The 20,911-nt window shown below is 44.4% G+C and overlaps 1 protein-coding gene across 4 annotated transcripts in view; it reads right to left on the bottom strand.

Annotated features, from left to right (window-relative positions):
- Nucleotides 1-20,911, bottom strand: part of ASB5 (ankyrin repeat and SOCS box containing 5) — a 64,038-nt gene that overhangs the window by 39,223 nt on the left and 3,904 nt on the right. For 2 of the 4 annotated variants that reach the window (XM_032468505.1, XM_006178241.3), the window contains 2 exons: nt 19,242-19,416; nt 2,043-2,327 (listed from right to left, as the gene is read on the bottom strand). In XM_032468505.1, the coding sequence (XP_032324396.1) occupies nt 2,043-2,238 (196 nt within the window). In that variant the 5' untranslated portion in view covers nt 2,239-2,327; nt 19,242-19,416. The remainder of the gene's footprint in view (nt 1-2,042; nt 2,328-19,241; nt 19,417-20,911) is intronic. The other 2 variants (XM_014553803.2, XM_032468506.1) reach the window with 1 other exon arrangement.

Raw genomic sequence — 20,911 nt, 5'->3', positions numbered from 1 at the left:
ATAGTCTAATTGTAGTAAGTAAAAGAAAAGGCTATGTTAAAATAGAGAAAGTAATAATTTCCAGGGCAAAGAAGTATTAATTCTTAGAGGCAGATCAAGAAGGTTTGTAAGGTTCCCGATTGTCCTCCTAATATTAGAATAAAATTGGAGACTAACTATGCTTACATGGAATAAAAACTGTAATAACATACTGCACTGTTTAGTATATAGATTAATGCAAGATATTCGGAGAATTTTATTAAATAGATATGAAAAAACAACAAAAGACAAACATTTGAAAACTTTATGTTCCCCATGGGGATTCCTAGGAAAAGCATTTTCTGTTAGTGAGTGTGGACTTCTTTATCCCCCTTCTGGGACACAGCCCTCAGCTCCACTCTATCCTAACACAGACGCACGAAAGGAGACAGGAACACGGAGCCATTTCACTTGTTCTGGTGACTTCCCAACATGAGCAGACTGAGATCAGGCCAAAGAGGGGACACTTGTTCCTTCTGATTTGTAAGTAAGTACACAAGGAGCTCCCACTGCGTCCTCTAAAACCCTTGTGGATCCACACACACAAAAATGTGCATTTTTAGCCAGTATTTCAGTTTTTATGTGTGGCAATTCTCATAACACCTAGACCAGATCTGAGTATGAAGTCATGAGCTGTTGGCTGCCCGACAGTCAACTCTGTCACCTTATGATCAGATACCCAATTAAGTCTTGTATCTAAAAATACAGGTTTTGTTTTAAAATCTAGTTTCCTATGTTTGCTTTTTTTTTTTTTAAGCAGAATACTCCATTCACCAACACAGTATACGCCACGTTGAAATAGTTATGCGTGTTCTGAAGCAGCGCTGGGGGGTGAGGGATTAAATGCTGCCTGTTTCCTCTAGGTCCCCTCTTCCTCATGAGACTTTCATCCTGGCAAATGGATTTTCCTCCCTCTGAATGAGTACATAAATGCCCCACTTCGCATAAGAACAGTCTTCCTTCACATGCCATAAAATATTTTCTGCCTTTACTCAACTTCCCACGTGCCTACAGACTCAGCTAGATTTCAAAATAAATTATTCCACAAATCAAAAAATTCAGAAAAATAGATTGTAAGAAGGCAAGCTTTCTATTCCAAGCATTCTTCTTTTTTTTTTTTTAATTACATTTTCTAATTATGTGATGGTATACTTTGATTCTGAAAATTTAAGTTACTTCAGAGGTATCTGGGGCTCTAAAATGTGCATGCTTCCTGATGATTTTCAAACCAGAAATCAATTAAAAGACTCTAAGAAATTAAAATGTCACCTTGAAGCCAATCATAAGAATTGTTTTTATCATGCAGAATATCAGTCCAATAGAATGTAAATGTTTTTACAACCTTTAAAGTCTGTGGTTAAAGTGATTGTTTCTCATTTGGTCTCATACTCCATTTCTTCTATGGAACATGGGTGGATGTACTTGGCCAAACGCATGTAATGTTTGTTAATTCACCTTCCTGCCCTTTAATAATCTTTTTTTTTAAACAAATTAAGCAAAGCAACAACAATTCTATCAGGAAAGCACATGCCAGAAATCTTAATATTTGCCACCTCGTGCTTTATCTTAAAATCAAGTGGTTAATCCAGGTAAAATAAAAATTATGAAAAACAAATAAAATCTTTAAGTCTTCTCTTACAACAGCTATTTTACATATAACTAAAGATTTGATTTAAAAATCATAAACACTCAGGTATATTAAAGAACAAGGGACGCGCGATCAGTAACGGAAACCTGTAAGACTGTGGCTTGGAAAATGAAACGTTAAAAGTTTAAAAACATTTAATAACAGAAAAATGTATATTTAATAGTAATGTTATTAGTCTAATTTGCAATGATACCTTGATTTTAGTGACCGTGACATTCAGACAGCGAAGTGATTTTCTTTTCTATGAGGCTGTGAAGAGAGTTACATGTTTTTTGTAATGAGAAGTTTACAAAATCCTCGCTTTGAAGCAGTCCCTAAAGGAAACACGCGATGTTCTGAAGTCAAGGGGAACGAGAGCGCAGGGCCGAAAACGTACCTTGTCCTTGGGTTACTCCGTAGAACTCCGCGGCTATCCGGGCAGCCTCCTTGCGGTTGCCTTTCACTATGTAGAAGTGACTGAGGATGGCGAGGCTGATCTTCACAAAAAGCTTGAAACAGAAAAGGGACAGGATGGTGAAGTAGACGTTGGAGAGCTGCTGGGCAAACGGCCGGCTCTCTTCCACCACCGACATGGCTGCACAGGACTCCGCCGCTGCCTGTCGCTAGATCCAAGTCTCCAGCGTGCCTGGCTCCAGGCCGGGGTGCCCCTGAACAGCTGGTCCTGCGGAAAGAGAGTATCAGCTGGGAATGATGCCTCCAGCTCAAAATATTTATACTGTCCGTGAAAGTGCTCCGCACACGCCTATTGGTCTGACAATATTCCAGGGAAGCAAAGGCAACACGTGCCCGGCTCCCGAGACTCCTGGCTTTCCCGTGCCCATATAAGATGACACCCCGCCTCCCTGCTCTGAGTTTCAAAATCCAGGTATTGAAATTCATATACGGATGATTTCCGTTTTTGGTATCTAGTTGTCACAAATGCTTTGGAGCCTTTGTGTCAGGGGGTTCCCGGTGTTAATGTGACATTCAGACATCAAGGTGGAACTGAGTCCATCGGCTCACGCCTTTACAACGGCCCTGTTTATCCACCACTAGCTAAATCATGAAGTAGTCTGTGACTTGATGATTTAGTGACCACTCATCAAATTAGCCAATTATATTGCTTTCACTGTGGTCAGGGAAGAAGTTTATACATGCATAGCCTGGAAAGCCATAAAGTATTTAGGCTGTTCGTCCATCCGCGGAACACTTTTTAAGCACTTATTTTGTGTTAATCATTTTGCTAGCTGCTGAAGAGACAACGGACGTCCCTGCCAAAAGGATCTCGGAGTCCAGAGGAGGAAACAGACAAACAGATAAATACAAGGAAGGGCCTAATCCTGGTAGAGAAGAACACAGAAAGGCTTCCTGGAGGAGGCTGCATATCCAGAGAATTATCAAGTAAACTGCAGTGTTTCATCTTGACTCTCCCAAACGAAGCAAAACGATACACTTCTTAGGCCGATAATCTCTGTTAACCCCAATCTGCTTTAGTTTAGGAAAGAAATCCAACTGTCTCTAACGGCATCCTTCGACAAGCTATATTTTTAGAAGAGAAATGGAGTGAATTATGAGGAACAATATGCCCAAATACAAAATGGAACATTACACAGGGAGCTTATTTATAACTTCTATGACCACGTTTGGGGCCTGTTAACTGTTGTACTGCTTCTCAATTCTCCTGAGAAGTTCCAAGATCAAATAATAACAGAGACATAAGCAAACGGAAGTGGCTCTTCGTGGGGTAAAGCAGCACGGCGACGACTGGTCGTACTGGTGAGCACTGCAGGCTTTTCATGCCGTGACCCTCCTCTGGTTGCGCTGACTGACATGGAACATTCCTAAGACAAAGAAGGCCCTGCTGCAAAGTAAATGGGTCAAATAACCCAGGTTTCTTCTTTCCCTAATGACTGGGTGGTTCCCAGAAAAATAGATTAGGTTGGTATACTAGAAAACAGTTACTACCCTTGATGAAAATAATGGCCCTTGGTCTTGTTTTCACAGGCAGAGAACTAGACTAAAGCGGCCGTCGATTGGGCCAGTGTGCCATTTCACACGTGCTTTGGGAATCAGTGAAAATGAACTAGAGAGTGGTGAGGCGGGGTCAGCTCAGTGACTACAGGAAGATCTCCCTCCGGTTCCCCTGCCCCGCGGGTGATGCAGGAACATGCCCTGGAGGGGCAGCCCCTGGACAGCTGCACCATCACAATGCTCTGAGTCACTGCCCCGACTTCCACTCCGGAGCTTTAGAATCAGAAATAACCCCCCCAAGTCACGCTTCAGTGTCCGTCTAAGGTTTCACTCCTTCCTCTTTTCCAGTAAGTGCTATTATAAATAATTATCTCCACATCGGCTCATCGGGGGACTGGATTCTTTGGGGCTGAGGATCACTTTTATTTCAATAAGGCTGCTATCTTTGGGGCACTAAGGTTAACTCTCTGTGGTTTTACCAGTAGAAAAATACTGCTATCCAATAGGTAGGATTTTGTGTCAAGCTGTCATGCTTTGTTTTAGTGAGTTCTGTGATCCCCACCTGTGTCCTTGGTTAGTATAAACTCTCCTTTGGCAACTTTTACCATCTCTAATTCCGTTAATCATTAAATAAAAATTAAGGCTAAATAAGATAACTCATAATAAGTGAAGTCATCAAAAATAAACTAGATGCTGTATTTTTCACATTGTAGGCCCGTCCAAGTAACACCATAAATAATTTCATTAATATTTAAAAGACATAGGAAAAATACTGTGCACCTATTTCCCTGGCATTCACATTTTCTTAAAAAATAAAATATTGATTAGCAATTTAAGTGACGGACTGAGATAAAGAGCTCTATAATTTACCATGCAGAGAGGATGTGGTGGAGTGATCTGGCTGATTATCCAGCACATCCCAACACATCCAATCTTATTAGTTTCAATCAATCAATCAATCAATCAACCAATCAATCAATCCATCAAACCAAAGAGGGGCTCAACAATTGTGTTCCTAGAATGAGTGATGAGAGAGGAGTTAAAAACACAGGAAGAAATCACTTACTGAGAGGTCGCTACATGCTACTTCATGCTACATGTTTTGCATAAATCTTCTCATTTACTATGTTGGCCTGTCTCAGAGGGGTGAGTATTACTGTTATTCCCGTTTTAAAGATGAAGGAAGTTGAGTTCAGAGAGCTTTAGTGATGTGTAAAAGCTCACCTGAGCAACAGCGCTATTTGAACACAGTTCTGACTCTGAAATGCAAGCTCAAGTTACTGCCCATGTTTTCTATTTTTAAGCGCTCACAGTCTGAATGAGCAAGGACTGTTCCTTCGGAGGGAGAGTGAGGCAGTCACACAGGATCACACACAGTGAAGACATCTGTATTTAATCAGGTCCCCAAATTAGAACGTAAATTAGGGCAGTTACACGCGCTCTGATGATTACATGAGATGGAATCCTGTGTTTGATACATGGGAATAAAGGAAAGAGGACTGGTGACTGGGCTAACACTTTTGGATTATTCAAAGCTAAGGGTTGGTGAGCAGCTCCCGTAAGAGCAGCAGAGAGGAAGTAGATGGAGGGACCAAAGTACAGGGTAGTCGACAGTTCGTGCCTTAAAAACCATGTTGAGTGTTCAAAACAGGGTCAAATGGCTGAGTAAGAACAAAAAGAATGACGATCATGAAAAAGATATTAGGTCTGGCCAGGAGGCACTCACTGGTGACCTTCAATTCAGCATTTTAGTAGGATAATGGAGTGGGAATCGGGACATCCATGTTCAGGGGTGATCCTGGAAGCAACTGCCAAATAAAAAGTCCCCTGGGCTTCCTCCTTTTGTCAACTTTCTATACTCTGTCTCTGCTCCTCTCCACCACACAGGTGACTGAGGAGAGTTCCTCTATGAGGCCACCCCCTGGGTGACCCAACCCTCCCCTTTCAAGTCTCTCACTCAGCTTCCTTTAGCATCCCAGGCACAACATGGATTGACAGTGTGTGTGTGTGTGTGTGTGTGTGTATGTTTCAGAGACTTACTTAGTCTTCAAATTCTGATACAAGAGTCTCATTTCCAGAAATTACGGCGCCAGACTGTTTTGACCAAGCTACAGTATTGATCCAAGTTATTAGACTAAAAATGCCAAGGGGACATAATAAAAAGTGCCTGTTTCTAGTGCTTTCCAGTTGATAAATCTTAGCATAAATATTTTTATGGAAAGGAAATCGAGGGACACCATTGAAATAACAATTTCCTTTTAAAAAAATGTGATCCCTTACTCTATGGCAGAAATCTAAAGGCTCTAGTGGACTTTTTTTATTCCAAATATTGCAAACAATAAAACTACAGGGACACATTTCAAACAGCAAGGCTGCTAACGTTCAGTACAATGGCAGGCATCGTCCCAGCCTCAGAACTTTGTTTTTGAGGAGGATTTGTGCACAGTGAATACAAACTGAGAAAAGTCATTTGCTCATAAATCCGAAGGTCAATAGTGGCTAATAAAATGAATGGAAAAATGATGCACGTTGTTATGGTTGGATAATAGCTCACTGTTGTGCTTAAAGCACCACTGAAAACACAACCCTCGTTTTTTAATGTTGTGAAATCGTGTGAGAAAAAATAAGGGCAAATAAAGCTCTTAGACGGTTAGAACACACTGGAGCTTTACATGTTTACATACATAGGAATTCGAAACTTAACAGAAATGTTTACACTTTAAGTTGAAATCCTTAAAGGGAATGAACAGCTGAATTTAGCCTTATCTCCATTCTGTAGACTTGGTAGATTCTGATTAATCAGTTTATCCACGCTTACCCAAAAGCTGTCATCACGGAAGTAGATACTTCACGTAGCGCATTGTCAAAACTCCTGGCCTAGACTTAGACCCTGTGAGGCCATGCGGCTGTCACAGGTAGTACCGTCTTCCCAGCAGAACTAGAGGTACGATGTCTCAGGCGCCTATTAGATTATCTTTACTCACTGATGAAGGATAAACCCTCCTAAAGGCTGTAATCATCATACTATTATTCACAGTGTTAGATGGAAAGCTGGAGTGAGAGCTGTTGTATCCCGTGTGACCGCACTACTTGGGGGTAAATTCTTGCTTTTGGCTCCTAGCCACACTGCCAGTATAATGGAACAAAAGAGCAATTCCTGCTAGCATTATGAAAATCCACAAGAAAAGTAAAAAAGTAAAATACTACCCACAAAGTTGTCATTTACTTAGACTTCATCCAGGCTCTTTAGGGGGAAATCGCAGGCTTTCTTCAAAACTCAGAACAGCCTCTATCCTAAAAACTGTGTCACATTAAATCTCACATGTGTGGTCAGTCCAGACTAGAGGTTACTTTAGGTCGAACAGATTCTAGTTATTTGTGTGCAGTCCAGGAAAACGTGGCTGAAAGCTGGTAGCTCTACATGTATTGTCTTTAAATTGCTATATACTTACTAACACCTACTATGTGCCAAGCGCAGACTGTTCTATATGTTTCATCTATTACAAGTTGTTTTTTTTTTTTTATAAACCCAGCTTTTATTTCGAGGATCACATCTACCCAACCTCAGTCCGGGTATCTGATCTCCTGGCTCCAGAGAAGGACACTTGACCAAACTAGGCCAGTGATGGGTATTTCTGGGACTTCTGCTGGAGTTTTAGGAAAGACGCTCTTACCTGGCAGGGGAAGTTAAGACAGCAAGATCTAACCCCGAAGATGTCAGGCACCACCCTTGCTGGGAAGGAATCAGCCTGCCTAGGAATGAAGCCAATATAAAGGAAGCGCAGACAAGCTCTGGGAACGTAGTGTCATGGCACCTTCATCTGAACACCTGGATCTAGCCGCACCTGAAGCAGCTGGATTTGAGGGTCATATGCATTTGACAGTTATATGAAATAATATATTCCTTTTAGCTGTTAATTAGACCAATCTGAATTGGTGTTTCTCTCACATTTAGGGGCAAAGTCCAGACATCTATATTTTCTAGAGTCCTTATAAAGACAGTTCAAAGTAGGTGTCATCACCCCTTCTGTACAAGATGAGGAAATAGAGACTTAAAGGCTAAGTCACTTCCCCAAGATGCTGGGGCTCCAACCCGAGTCTCTCTCACTGCAGTTCTTTCCACGCCATCGTTCACGGCTTAGACCTGAAACACTCGTGCTGCCTGGTTTACTCACTGTTCTCCCACCTTCTCAGCCTGAGCCACAGCAGACCTTTGTGCCATAAACAGTATTTGACTAAATGCTTGTGCAGTTCACTGGGCTGAAGCCAACCGGCCCCACCCAAACCTTTGGTGATTGAGAATTTGTTGTAACCACGTCATTTTGACAAACCACCTATTTTAAAGACGACTTAAAGGAAAACCTTTCACTATGGCATCGATTTTTAGATCCAAAGCGTGGGACCATATCAGCAGTGAAATCGCACGAGTGGTCTTTCAAGTGCAGCAAGGCCACCTCACCAGCATTTTTATAGATGCACTTTCAGCATGAATAAAGACGTGAAACGTGCCAGTTGCCCTGAGATGCCGCCAACTGGCTCAGAAAATCAGGATCACAGTGTCTTTGACATCATAGGTGCTGCCTTGCTTGCGCTTCTTTCAAATCTGATTTTTATCTCTAATTCTGAGCCCCATAAGGGAAGGATCTATTTCACATGCTGTCAGGTTTAAATGCAATAATACACAGCATTTATGTTGCATGATAAAAGCTCAGCAAATACCAGTTATATTGTAATGATTTCTATTATTTCCATTAAATTATTTAGATTAGAATCTATTGCATAATAAGCACTATGACTTGCTGTGTGTTTGTCTTAAATGTCCAAATTCCAGAAGCACTGTACCTTCTGCCAACTATAAACAGGTACTCATATAAAGAAATCCATCCAACTCCCTCTGGTGTTAGAAGACAGACCCATTTCTAGAACTGGGACTCATAACTAATGCTCTGAATGAAATAAATGATATATTTTTGCTTTAAGATCTCAAGAGTGGCTTTAACTTCCTAGGAAATTTGTTCATCACAAATGTTTTCAAATATTGTATTCATTTTCCCAGGTCCTTGGCAAAGATGCTCAGCAGTCTTGAATAAACAGGGAAGACAGTAGATACTCCAGGACTTAGAAGTAAAGCTGATCTCACGTTGTAATCTGTGTTTCCTGGTTTAAGAAAGTAAGGTTCCAGAACTGTAAAACGTTACCTGAAGATGTGGTCATTGCAGTGCTAATAAGGCAATGGCAACAGCAGGCTGTATTTGTTATGTAAGACCGCGACCCCAAGCCAGCCCATGAATGAGTTAGTTGTGCAGCAGGGGAGTGCACACCGCGGAAGCTGTGTGGCCGTCTTAAACCTGGGCATCTTCTGAGGAGCATCCAGCAGCTGGCATTGTGCATGTCCCAGGAGACACTGGGGAAGGCAGCAGAAATTGCTAGAGTGAGGTCTTTAGGAGACCCAGGTCCAGCTGTGAACATGGGCAAGTTTCTTAAATCTCTGGGTCTGTTTTCTTACCTATGAAACAGAATGATGGTTCTATTTCACACTTGTAATAAGAGTGTATGAGAATCCGCCCTGCATTTAGTTTAACTTCCTTTTAAAGGCACCCCCTCAATTTGTGAGCCCCTGATTTTATCACTGTTTCGAAAATAACAAACCAGCTCGCCCTCCAGTAATAAACTCCAGTTTCCCAGTACTAAGTAACCACAACCTACCCCTCGGCTGAGCAGGTCAAGGGAGGGCTCCTGAGTCCAACACATCCCGCGGGTGTGGGTCCTGTGCACGGGGAGACGGCGCAGAGCAGAGAAGGTGCTTGCTCTCGTGGTGTTAAATCAGCATCAGCTGACTCAGCCTGGACTTGGAACAAATACAGCATCCAGTTTTCAACAGTAGATTTTCTTGAGATTAGGCAACTTGTGTAGCTCTTTTGTCTAGTGCCCAGAATGTAAAAGGAACCAAAGTCGAGAGAAGGCTTTGTTCACTTGACCACCAACCTCAGCGTTGGTTCTCCATTTTGTCTTCTCTCCTGTCTTCCTCACTCGGTGCCGGAACCATTCTCAAGCCTCAGCTTTTCCTTCCAGTTATGCTTTGGTTTGATTTTGTTTCAAGGTAACCGCCTCCAAGTTTGATCCCACTCAAGCTTTCTACGTAGCATCCTTTAGGGGAGCTCCCCACCTGGCCTTGGTCTGCAGTATCGCCAATGGCAGTGGTGGGCTTGGTAGATATTTAGCAGAAACAAACATGAATCTGTAGATGAACCCTGAGGTCCCTGAAACCAAGGTGCTCTTACAGATGGCAAGGGAAGAGAAGGCAGACTCCATAAGAACGCCGAGGGCACCAGCAAGACGATGGTGCCTTCCATCCCCTGGCATGTTGTCACGTGGATCTGGGAACTCACACACAGAGGAAGTGAAAGATCGCTCTCTGAATAAGTGAGTGAACACTAGTGAGGAGTTCACTGGGGTCAAATAGGTATTGAAAGTGTATGTTTTCTGCATCTTTGATTTGTAGTCTCCTCTGTTTAACGATCTTGCTATTCAAACAAGCACATTTAATATTGACCCATTTTCTCGCACAAAGGTTTATGACAAAGAACATCTGCGGTATATGGAACGAGCCTAGTTACTCTCGGGTCACCTGAGGGTGGGCTGTAGGCTGAGGCGTTCCCCGCTCAGACACGAACGCCTCCCAAGAGGCCAGACTATCTAGATTTGAATCCTGATCCTCTGACTTGCTAGTTCCATGACCTCCAGCAAGTTACTTAAGCTCTCTGTGCCTTCAATTCTTCCCTGGCAATGTGAATACTACTGCTGATAAAAGCATTTTCAGGGGCCCCTGAAAGGATCGTGGCTTTAGGCATCATGTGCCTACTGCGTCCACAGGGTGAGGCATCCTTGACGTCAGGCCAGCACACCCTGCCGCACGGCAAGTCCAAGCCCCAAGCCCAGGCTCTGGTGACTCCATGTTGGGTTTTTTTCCTTATAATTCATTTCTCAGTGATCCTGGCCAACATAACAAAATGATGAAGGCTTGAGGGTGTCCCATAAAGAACACCTTTTCTCCCTCCCAAAGGAGGAAGACAAACAGTTAGGAAGAGGGGGGTCAATACATCACCCTGGTGACCCAGCGAGGCTAAGCTGAAGGATCCCATCCATTTACTGAAAGAATTAGGAAAATTTATCCACCCAGCTGCCGGCAGTTCTGGACTGAAGCCGACTGCTCAGTGAGGCGGGGATGAGCTTGCTCCCGGAGGAGCAGCACAGATGCCTCCTGCGGGTAAGAAGCCAGCTCCTGAGAGGCGGACTGTGGAATGGAGGTGAGCGTGTCCACACTGTCCTCCTCCCCACACTTAACAGTCAGAGTGGTCGCTCAGCGCGGGGGAGAGAGTCAGCTAGGTCTCTACACGTAAAGAAAGGTATCAGGAGTTCAGAAGAGGTATCCCCTCCAAGTCCCTGTGAGGCGTTAAGAGTGTTTAGAAACTCTAAAGGATTGGTAGAATAGGAGAGGAATTGTGCTTAGCCTTATTTTGACTTTTTAAGCACAATCCTCTGGCAGAAGAATGAGGGAATGAAGGTAAAGATGTCACTTACTCAATAAACCAATAATACTCATGCAGGTGGTTATGGCTAAGTCCTTGGAAATAAAGGTCACTGAAGATACTTGAAGCATTTTCCTCAACACATGTAACAGAAGACTAGGCATTGCCTGGAGTTTAACAATCACAACATACATAAAAAAATGAAAATGATTCCTCGCGCTTGAGTTTCTGCTGCTAGACTGAGTAGCACTGAAAGTAAACAAATAAGGTGGAGACAAGTCTTTGACAAGGTTGCCCTTTATTATTAGAGAAAGATCCTGGTCTAACTCCATCAAATCTCTGTGATGTTCACTGTTCAATTAAAAAAACATTCACTGAGGGCCTCTTCACGTTAATGAGGATACGGTGGTCAACACGACAGTCTCTGCCCGCATGGACCCACACGCTTGTCTTAAAACAAAGGAGGCTCATAGGCTTAAACACTGAGAGGAAATTATGCCCAAACTGTGATCCATTGTTCCCGCAAGGACGAACAGTAAATACTATTTGAAGGCAGTTGAGAAGGTAAAGAGCAGCCTTTGAACTCTTGGGACGACTCTGACTGCTAAAACGGTATTTACTGGTCAGTTATGAGTCCTCAATATCCTTATCAATTACTGACCCATTTCTCTCTTTCATACCTGCACGTAGATAGAAAAATACAACCTCATAAATCGCCAGCCCAGAATCACCATAATCAGGTCACAGTCAAACGGGGCAGCTTTATTCTATAGTAATTTAACTGAAATACATAGCTCATGACATTCCATTTTAGAGATTTTTAATACCTGAAGTCTTGAGGCTTTTTGCTTCTTCCGTTTTATCTCATGATAATCCGTTTTATCAATTCATGTCCACCTGGGCCAAGATGCGTTCAGTCTTAGTGGAGGTTGATTTGTTTCATCAGTAAATGCCTGGCCAACTTTCCTAGTCAGATTTATGTTCTAGGCCTCGTATAAGGTGACCTTGTAAGGTAATTATCGTTTAAGTTTTGTTCAACCAGATGCGCTTTCCAGTGCACACACACCTGTATATCAAGCTCTGTTTTTAATCCATCTCGTTCATCTTCTCATTCTTGTACCTGAATAACTCATTAGTAGGGACAGCTCAGTCGTTAACTTGTTATTATAATGTATGGCAACAACATTGTGCTCTTCTAGTCAGACAGTTACTGTAATAATTCTTGTCCTTTTAATAATCACTTTAAAGTTGCTTGATACATTATTAGTGTTAATCATTGCTACAATACAATACATACAACTGTCAGCACACGAGAACACACATGTGTTCACAAACACACACAGAGTTGGTTGATGATAACTTGGAAAAGATTCTTAAGACAAATTCCTTAAACTTAACTGAGGTATCTAAAGAAATAATGCCACAAATTATATTTTCTGGTAATACAAATGATAAAAATAATTTTGACAATACAGCTTTGGGGTATAATCTGGAATTCTTGGAGTAACTTGGTAAATGGATTTCTAAAGCAGGTTCTATTTTTTCCCCTTTTGGAGTGATTCTCAAACATCAACAGGTTTTCTTAAGTTCCTTATTTATTTCCACGGAGGTTTTGGTGTCAGTGAGGGTGACGCCAATTAGCCTTGTGCCTCACAATGGCATCTCATGAATACTTTAATGTAATATGCCCAGATGTGACTGCCCAGAAATAAAAAATACAGTTTCATCACAAGTTAACAGCAGTGAACAGACTGAATCCCACAGTCAGCTGCTCTCGGCCCACACCTGTGAGACAAGAGCTAACCTGGAAGGCCCACCGTCCTTGGGACCCGGGCGCCAACATGTGACTTGCTCTTTTGGGCAGAGGCCTGCAGAGCAGACGCGCAGCCCTCCCTGTTCCCCCTTCCCCACCTCAGCAGACACCCAGCCGGGAGATCAAGCCTCCCCTGGCCTGGGAACCCGCATGAGGACAGCAGGTGTGCCCAGCAGGGACACAGAGGGGGAGCATGACCTCTGCACTTCGAGTCACTGAGGTTTAGCACTCTTACCACCGCACGACGCAGCCTGGCTGACGGACCAGTCTGATGGACTGCCAAGCTTCCGTGACAGGAAAACATGTGCTTTATAGATTTATACCCACTTCTCAAGTGCCCACACCATGTCAGATGTCAGAGAAACAAGCATGCGCAAAACAGGCTTCCCTTTTGCCATGGGTCTTGTATTCTCGTGAAGAAGCCAGATAATAATGATTTAAAAGATAAATACGACTGACGGGTACATTGTAGAAGTAAACGCAGTGTTGTGACAAAGAGTAACAGTGGTGATCCACAACAGGGAAGCCAGGGGATACCTTTCAGAGAGCGTTAAGCAGGGATCAGAAGGACCAGAGAGCCGGCCACGTGAAGAGGGTGCCAGGCACAGTGGAGGAGGCTCAGGGGCCTGTGGGAGTCAAGGATTTGGTTTCCCAGGACCTGACAGAAGGCCACTGCGCCTGAAGCGTGTGTGAGGGAAGCCGGGCACAGGACGGTGCTGAAGAGGGGCCCGGCCACTGTCCCAGTGCCACGGACAGCAGACGCGGTGATGTACCCCATTCCCCTTGGGAACTGAAGCTCTTCTTCTCCAGCCGGCAGTGCTGCCTGCACCTGCCCTCGGCTGTCAGCCCCCTGGGGAACTGCCCCTGGTGCCCCCTGCAAAACCGCCTGCGTGCTGGGCTCTGTCTCCGTGACTTCCTCTTGAAGAACCAAAACGCAAGATCACAAGTCCACAGGGTTTTATTCTAAACTAAATGGAAGGCGACTGAAAGGCTTCACTCAACGCGAGGGAGGATGCTGTTAGCTGGTGTGTACAGAATCAGAGGGCGGGTGGGGACGCTGCCCCAGTCATCCAGGCGAGGTGACGGCTGGAACTAGGGCAATGAAGTAACACTTGAGAAACGTGGTGAAATGCAAGATTCATTTCAGGGCAGAACTGACAGAACCTGGTGACTAATCGGATAGTGAAAGAAAGGCAGGCATCAGAGAACAACATCAAAGTGACGGCACAACAGAAGCGTGGACGTGCGGCAGCGGAAAACGCAGGGCACAGAATTCAACGCTGCTCTGTGAAGCCTGGGTACAAGCGCATAAAGGAAAGTACTGAGCAAAGACTCCACAGCTAAACATCTTGCGAGATAATATCTGGACTTCATTTTAGAAAACTGTCCCCAAAGAAATATCTACTCAGTACCAAGTGTTCAAACATGGCCACAGATGACTATGGAGTCCCTGTGGCAGTCCTAGATATTACTACACGGTGTTTGCTTAATAAAGTATCGGCAATGAGCTGTCATCTGGCACTCTGTAACTAAGCTGAGCGTAAATACTGTAAACTGAAGGACAAAAAAGAGAATGCAGTTCTTGCTCGTTATTATGTACCTGCAAAGGCTCAGAAGTCAACAACGGCTGGATATTCCAGAAAATAGACTTGTAACGGTACGTCTAATGCCATGAAATGTCATTTTCGAAAAGGTATTTGTTCTGTTTCAGGACAAATTATGCTGAGAGATGGAGACTGTCTTTGCCACGGATTTATCTAACACAGGTTCACTAGGGGGATTCTAATAATTCAACAAGCCAATAGGATACAGGATAATCTCTCTTAATAAACCAATAAAGAAATAACATGTCCAAACCACTGGTAGATTAATTACACTGCTGCTCCAGACCAGGGGAGTTGCACCTTGCTGTGAGCTGGTTCTCAGGGGAGACGGCTGGACCAGCTCGAGCTGCCGGCCGGCCGGCCGCCGGCACAAAAGCGCAAAGCCCCCCACTGCCGAGCCCGCAGCTCCGAAGGGCCACAGCGGTGCTGGCGGGCCAGACGATCTTCCCTCCTGGGGCCACTGCTGGTACAGGAGTCACCTCTGTCACCACGGCAGGAGCTAATGCCCCAAGGTCTTTGGGGAGCTGTCTGGGTCGGCAGAGGGCGGCCCTACCCAGACCCAACGCTCGGGAAGCCCTCACAAGCTCCGAGCATTTATAACCTGAAGGTCCCCTCGCCAGAGCTGCTGCTTCACCATCCTTACCGACGAGCCCCCCGCGGGGACCCTCGGCAGCCGAGCTACTGAGCGCTCACTGGCAGCCACAAATGTGGACGGTGACACCCCGACGCTCAATGTCACTTCTACATCAAAACACTGACTTCATTCTCGAAAGCCACTTCACTCTTAAAAACCATTTGTCGTAAACAAGTGGATCTGAAATCACGCCAACCGCTGCACAAGAGCGTCACACAAGCTCAGCATTAGTGAGTGACCGGAGAACAAGGAGCACTGCCTCCTCTGACCTCAGACCACGATCTAGAAGGTGCTGCTGCCACCAGCGAGCACCCCATCTCCACAGCCTCCGCAGGGACTCCCCACGCGGCTTCGCTCACCCTCAGACTCAAGCGTCCATGCCTGCACACGGGGCGTCAGGCCCTTGTTTCTTCTGTAGGCAGTCAAATCACAGGTTCATGAGGCCAGAGCTGATCAGTGAACTCTAAGTCACATGTCCGTACCCCAGCTGCAAGCAGTGCTGGGAGATGCAGTTTTTTGGATTCTGTGCTGGGGAGGCAGAATGCGCAAGGTGCAGAACTATCACTGCAAGGACAGAGCACTGAAAAAAATTTAGCAGACATGAATGACAGATGCCCCCCATCATCAACACTTCAAAATCCTCACTGGAGTTTAAGCTCTACTGATTCCATCACCAATGTAGTCAGCTTTCCACTGAATAATATATACTGACCACTGATGTAATCAAAAATATAATAACCAAGAATTGTGGATGCTTGACTTAGAGTGTTCCTTACGAATAATGATTATCTGAGAATCTGCACCAATAAATTAGGAATGGATCAGCTGTTAGCCTGCTTTTTGGCAAAGTCAGCCTTTCTCTCAATAAAACTGTAAATGATTATTTGAGCTCACTGGAGAGGGTGGCTGCTTGAGAGATTTATTTACAGTGTCTCAGATCAAAACACTAGACTGACAATCTAATGAAATGCTTCTTTTACAATCCCGCAGGGCCTTCAAATAACTCACCCCTCAGTGGATCAGAGGCAGTGAGGTCACGAGCGGGCACCACACTCGGCAGGCGAGCTCAGAAAGCTGGCGTTGGGGCTTTCTGTTTTCTTTGCTTCTAGAGCTCATCTCTCGGCAAAGGAATTTTCAGAAATAGGCTGACTGGCATCACTTGTTCTAGTATCTTCCAAAGCAGATTTTTGGAAACTAACTGTTACAATTTCTGGTAGGAGGTGCTGTAAGAATCTTTTCTGTAATAATAGTGAGTTTGCCTGCCATGGTTCACCTTTTTTAAAAGAAAAAAAGCAGATTCTCTTCTTTGTTACCAAACATGGTTGTTTTAGGCAGTAATAAAACAGATAATGAACACATCTTCATTAAAGCAAGTCTTCCAAAAAGACAGAATCTCCTTAGCATAGCAGCAATCAGATATTAAAAAACACAATGGGAATAGTAAACCAGTGTTTCAAGGCCCATAAAACAGACTCCTACTCTTTAACGCAGTTGGCTTAACCAGAGAATTATGTTTTGAACGGTCTAATGACATACTACTATATTTAACAGTAAAAATTCTATTAGCTTATATATACATATATATAAATATTGGGTTTGGAGGTTATATATATATATATGTAAGCTAACAGAATTATAAATATACATAATGTTATCATTTCCAAATAATTTTAAAACATTGTCTAATTAATTCTCATAGTGCACTGACGGAACAGAAGCACCGTGTGGGCTGACTAGACACTACGTATAAAAACGTCAATTTAGCTACTCCCATATTACATTATCGAAAAAGGTGGCTTCAATCATTTGATATCATTAAATATTTTGATTTTACTTAGGCAACCATGACAGACACTAACAGGTATTTCTCATTTTGAGATCTAAACAGCTCTGCTGAGAACAGGCGTGGTTTAGTCTACAACTGAAGACGCATTATGAAAGTGAGCAGCAAAACGACTCGTAAGTGGTAAACATATGAAGCAGCCAAAAACATTACCTTGGAAGACTGATAACAGCACATGGTAATTAGAAAGAAAGCACCTGTTCCCGCTCCCTATTGCTCATCCCAGGGCATTTCTTTGGATCCCAGATAAACACTCTGTACAGATACTCTGTAATTGTACATGGAGGAGCATGCTTGGATCACGCCCAACTTAGTGCTACCGAATGTGTAATGTGTATGTGAGTTTAGTGCATTTGTCCAGCTATAGATGTAAAATCCAGCAATGATAGTGTTTAAGACATTGGGTCAGCTCCCTCTTTGGACCTTTCATTAAAGACTACAGTTTGCTTCTGAGATCTCTCTTCACCAGATCGCCTCTCTTTCTTTCTTCATATGCTTGGTATAAAATGCAAAGTTTCTCAACTAGCAGCAAATAGCAAGAAGGTCCCCTAGGTTTCACCAGCACAGAGACCACAGGTCTGTTTACTGCCTTTAAGAGTAGGTTCTTAACAATATCTCTTAGCTGCATAATAAAGGGCTTCCACTCATGCCATTTCTTGCTTCCGTCGAGATATCCCAGAGAGATTTGAATACTGTCAGCAAGTCTCTCCATGGAAGCTCTGTTGGCCCATCTGACTGTGGCAGAACCAGTGTGGGGCACTAGGCACTACTTCATGTCGCTCAGACCACCCACAGAGTGGCACTGATGACCCCCTGCTTCTGGTCCCCTGTGGCATCTTCTCTCCACGCCTGCACCTGTCACATGAGGCCCTGGCCCCATCTGCCTCTAGATCTGAGTCATCTGAATTCACAGCTATTGCCATGAGGTTGGAAAACACTTTGTCTTTCTCGTGTACCATTTTTGGCTACGCAGGGTAGGGAGTACTGGGTTTTTAATATTCATTCCCATTCATTTATTCTGGCTGCACACATGAAATGTTCTGAATCAGAGACAGTTTCCTTATTAATTATAATTAGTGGTTAAGTGCACGGGACCCTGCTCCCTGTACTTTACCCCTAGAGCAAAGGAATTTAAGCCAGATGGGAACAGCTCCCTCATGGTGGTCAGAGAATGACAGATTTTCCCTTTATATACCTGTGAGAGACAGCTGGTCCTCTCCTTCCCAAAAGGGGAGAGAAAAAAACAAAAGCATGAACAAAATCTTTCTTTGGGATGGGAAGGATGCTGGTTTTCACCCTACCCTTGTGGAATGTAAATATGTTTCTCTAGATACACCCAGTCCCGGCTTTCATATCCGAGAGCTGTCTCCTGGGTCTAGGCTTCATCCCTTCGGAAATATGAATACCTTGGAGATAGAACCCAGTCCTCCTGGCGCCTTGGGCCCTTAAGGGTCCCATTCGGCTATAAGCATGTGGCCCTCTCAAGAAGTCAGGAAATGTTTTATCACGCTTTCAAATCAGAGCAGTTAATTAGACAAACAGATACAGACCTATGAAATTCTTAGCATTCAAGAAAACCGGGAGTTCTGACTAAATACAGTACGGTGGGGTGCCACCTGACTGCACATGCTGGGTCACGAGCTTTAGTGCACAGAAAGCCAGGACCTGGCGACGTCTGATTTGGGGGAGAAGTCTGCAGGACATCATCCTTACAGGTTTGATTCACGGGGGCCCAGGGTTTTCACTTGGGGATCATTGTAAAGAGACCCTCTGCCCAGCACGTACCAACATTTCAGACTCTCTGAAGAAAAGCAGGTGTTTCTGCCGACAGCTTCAGTGCAGGAGACATTTTGATCCCTTAGGACAAGTTTTATACCAGTGCAGGGAACTGTGGAACTGTTACTGGCCCAGGTGCCAGGCAAGGGCCAACCCTGCAAGCAGGTACTTCTCAGGGCAGAAGTCTCAGGCCTGTGGTGTTAAGCATTCTACACGGTCCCTAGAACTATTCCCCCCGTTTATATCCACCCTAGATGCAGCTGGCTTTGTTGCAGGCGGACATCTAGAGACTTTCCTCCAGAGAACTCAAATGAGTTAAAGGTAATAAATCTCAAGAGGCATGGTCTGAAACTCTGGACTTCTGGACTCTAGAGCTTTGGGGGTCTGAAGTGTTACAACCGGGTCCCGGGCGAACTGCACACTCACACGTGATGCCCTGAAGCCAGCCCGCGGAGGACAGCTCTTCACAGGTCCGTCTGCTCCAGCTGGCATGAGCTCCTCGGGATGTGTGTGCAGGGGTGTAAATTGGAACCTGGGCTCCCCGGTGACCAGATGTCCACCGCAGGTGTCAGAGAGTTTCGACAGTGGGTTTCTGGTGAGTCTGAGGTGGCCAGGAAGAGAGAAAGGTTATCTGGCTCTTCAAGTAAGAGAATGTCACACGATTCACAGGCAGCTTCTCACTTTCCTGAAAGGACCACTGTCTGGATACCATGAACAGAGAAGCTGGATACTAACTGCCTAGTCTGTCTAAAGAATCCCAGTAACTTCCGGATGCCTCTGACTCTCTAGAGATTATGGAAGGGCTTCTTGCTTTTCCCTTTTCTTGGGAGGGTGAGGTACAGATCCACAGAAACCAGAGGTCTCGGGTAAAACTTCCAACTCCCACCCCTAAGGATGCTCTGCATACTGTTCTGGTGCACGTGGGGCAGGTGGCTGTGAACCCATGAGCTAACCTGTCACACAGGTGGACAGTCAGACCACACAGAGGGGCCACGGACAGGGGACCGGAAGGCTGGGCTCAAAAAGCAAGTCTGAGAAAGGAGGGCCTGAGACGCAAATGGAGAACCAGAGGGCAAAGCCGAGACGCAAAGAGTGACAGAGGACAGGACAGAAGTGTGGAAAGGTAGCTGCCTGGAGAAACACTGCAGAGGGCTGGCCGACGATGGGCTTTTCCAGGAGCCCCACAGTCCCCTGAGTGGACAATTTGCTTCATTCGAAGGGCCCCGGGCTGAACAGGTAATTCTGATGTAAGTAAGAAGGAAAAGAAATGTACATACTGTAACAAAACCTGAAATATATTCTTAAATTTCCTTATGCGCCATAAGAGTCACACTTGGAACAACTTAAGACAGAAATAAAATGACCTGCAAGCAGCAAGTTTTTAAAACTCCATAGCCCTGTGTCCCCTCAAACGCCCAGAAAGTGCTTTTCCCTCTGCTGAACTGTTTTGTTCTTCTAGTTTCCTGTCTATAAAGAAATGCATAGAAATAAGACTCCCAGAAGTGTAAGACTGGCATGGTCTGCTTAGCAGTCTTGAGGAATTATAGGTCTTTCATTAACCAAGTTAACATATTCTGGTTTATGAAGTTCCTTTCTGTAAGAGTTCAAAGCAATGAAGTCCAGGTAAGTAGAACTTGTCAAGGAATATTTGGGAGAGGCAGGGAAGCTTGAGTTGTAACCCAAGGAATGCGAAGAAAGAATGTGACGGGATTACAGAAGAGGGGGCGTTCTGAGTGAAGGGAACATGGGTGAAGGCACGGGATGTGAGGAGATGACAGACCCAGGAGACAGTGAGCGAGGGGAGAAGTGAGTGTTGGAGAAATGAATTCGGTAACGTGGGGTGGACTCAGAGCATCTGAGGTCTTGAAAATCAAGCAAGGAAGCGGCAGGTGGTATTCATAGCTGAAGATTTGGGATAGGCAATTCACAGGAAATGAGCAACCAACATATTTCGTATCTAACCTCACTTGCATTCAGAAATGCAAATTAGCAATCAGCTCAGCATAAAAAACAAAAACTCCATGGTTGTTAACTGTGCCTGGAGTGTAAATGGGCACAATCTCTCTGAAGGCAATTTGTCATTTATCACAATCTTA

The sequence above is a fragment of the Camelus ferus genome, chromosome 26 (genome assembly GCF_009834535.1).
Source record: "Camelus ferus isolate YT-003-E chromosome 26, BCGSAC_Cfer_1.0, whole genome shotgun sequence".
Taxonomy (NCBI): Eukaryota; Metazoa; Chordata; class Mammalia; order Artiodactyla; family Camelidae; genus Camelus; species Camelus ferus.
Note: the sequence above shows the minus strand (reverse complement) of the source record. Positions and strands in the feature narration are given on the sequence as shown.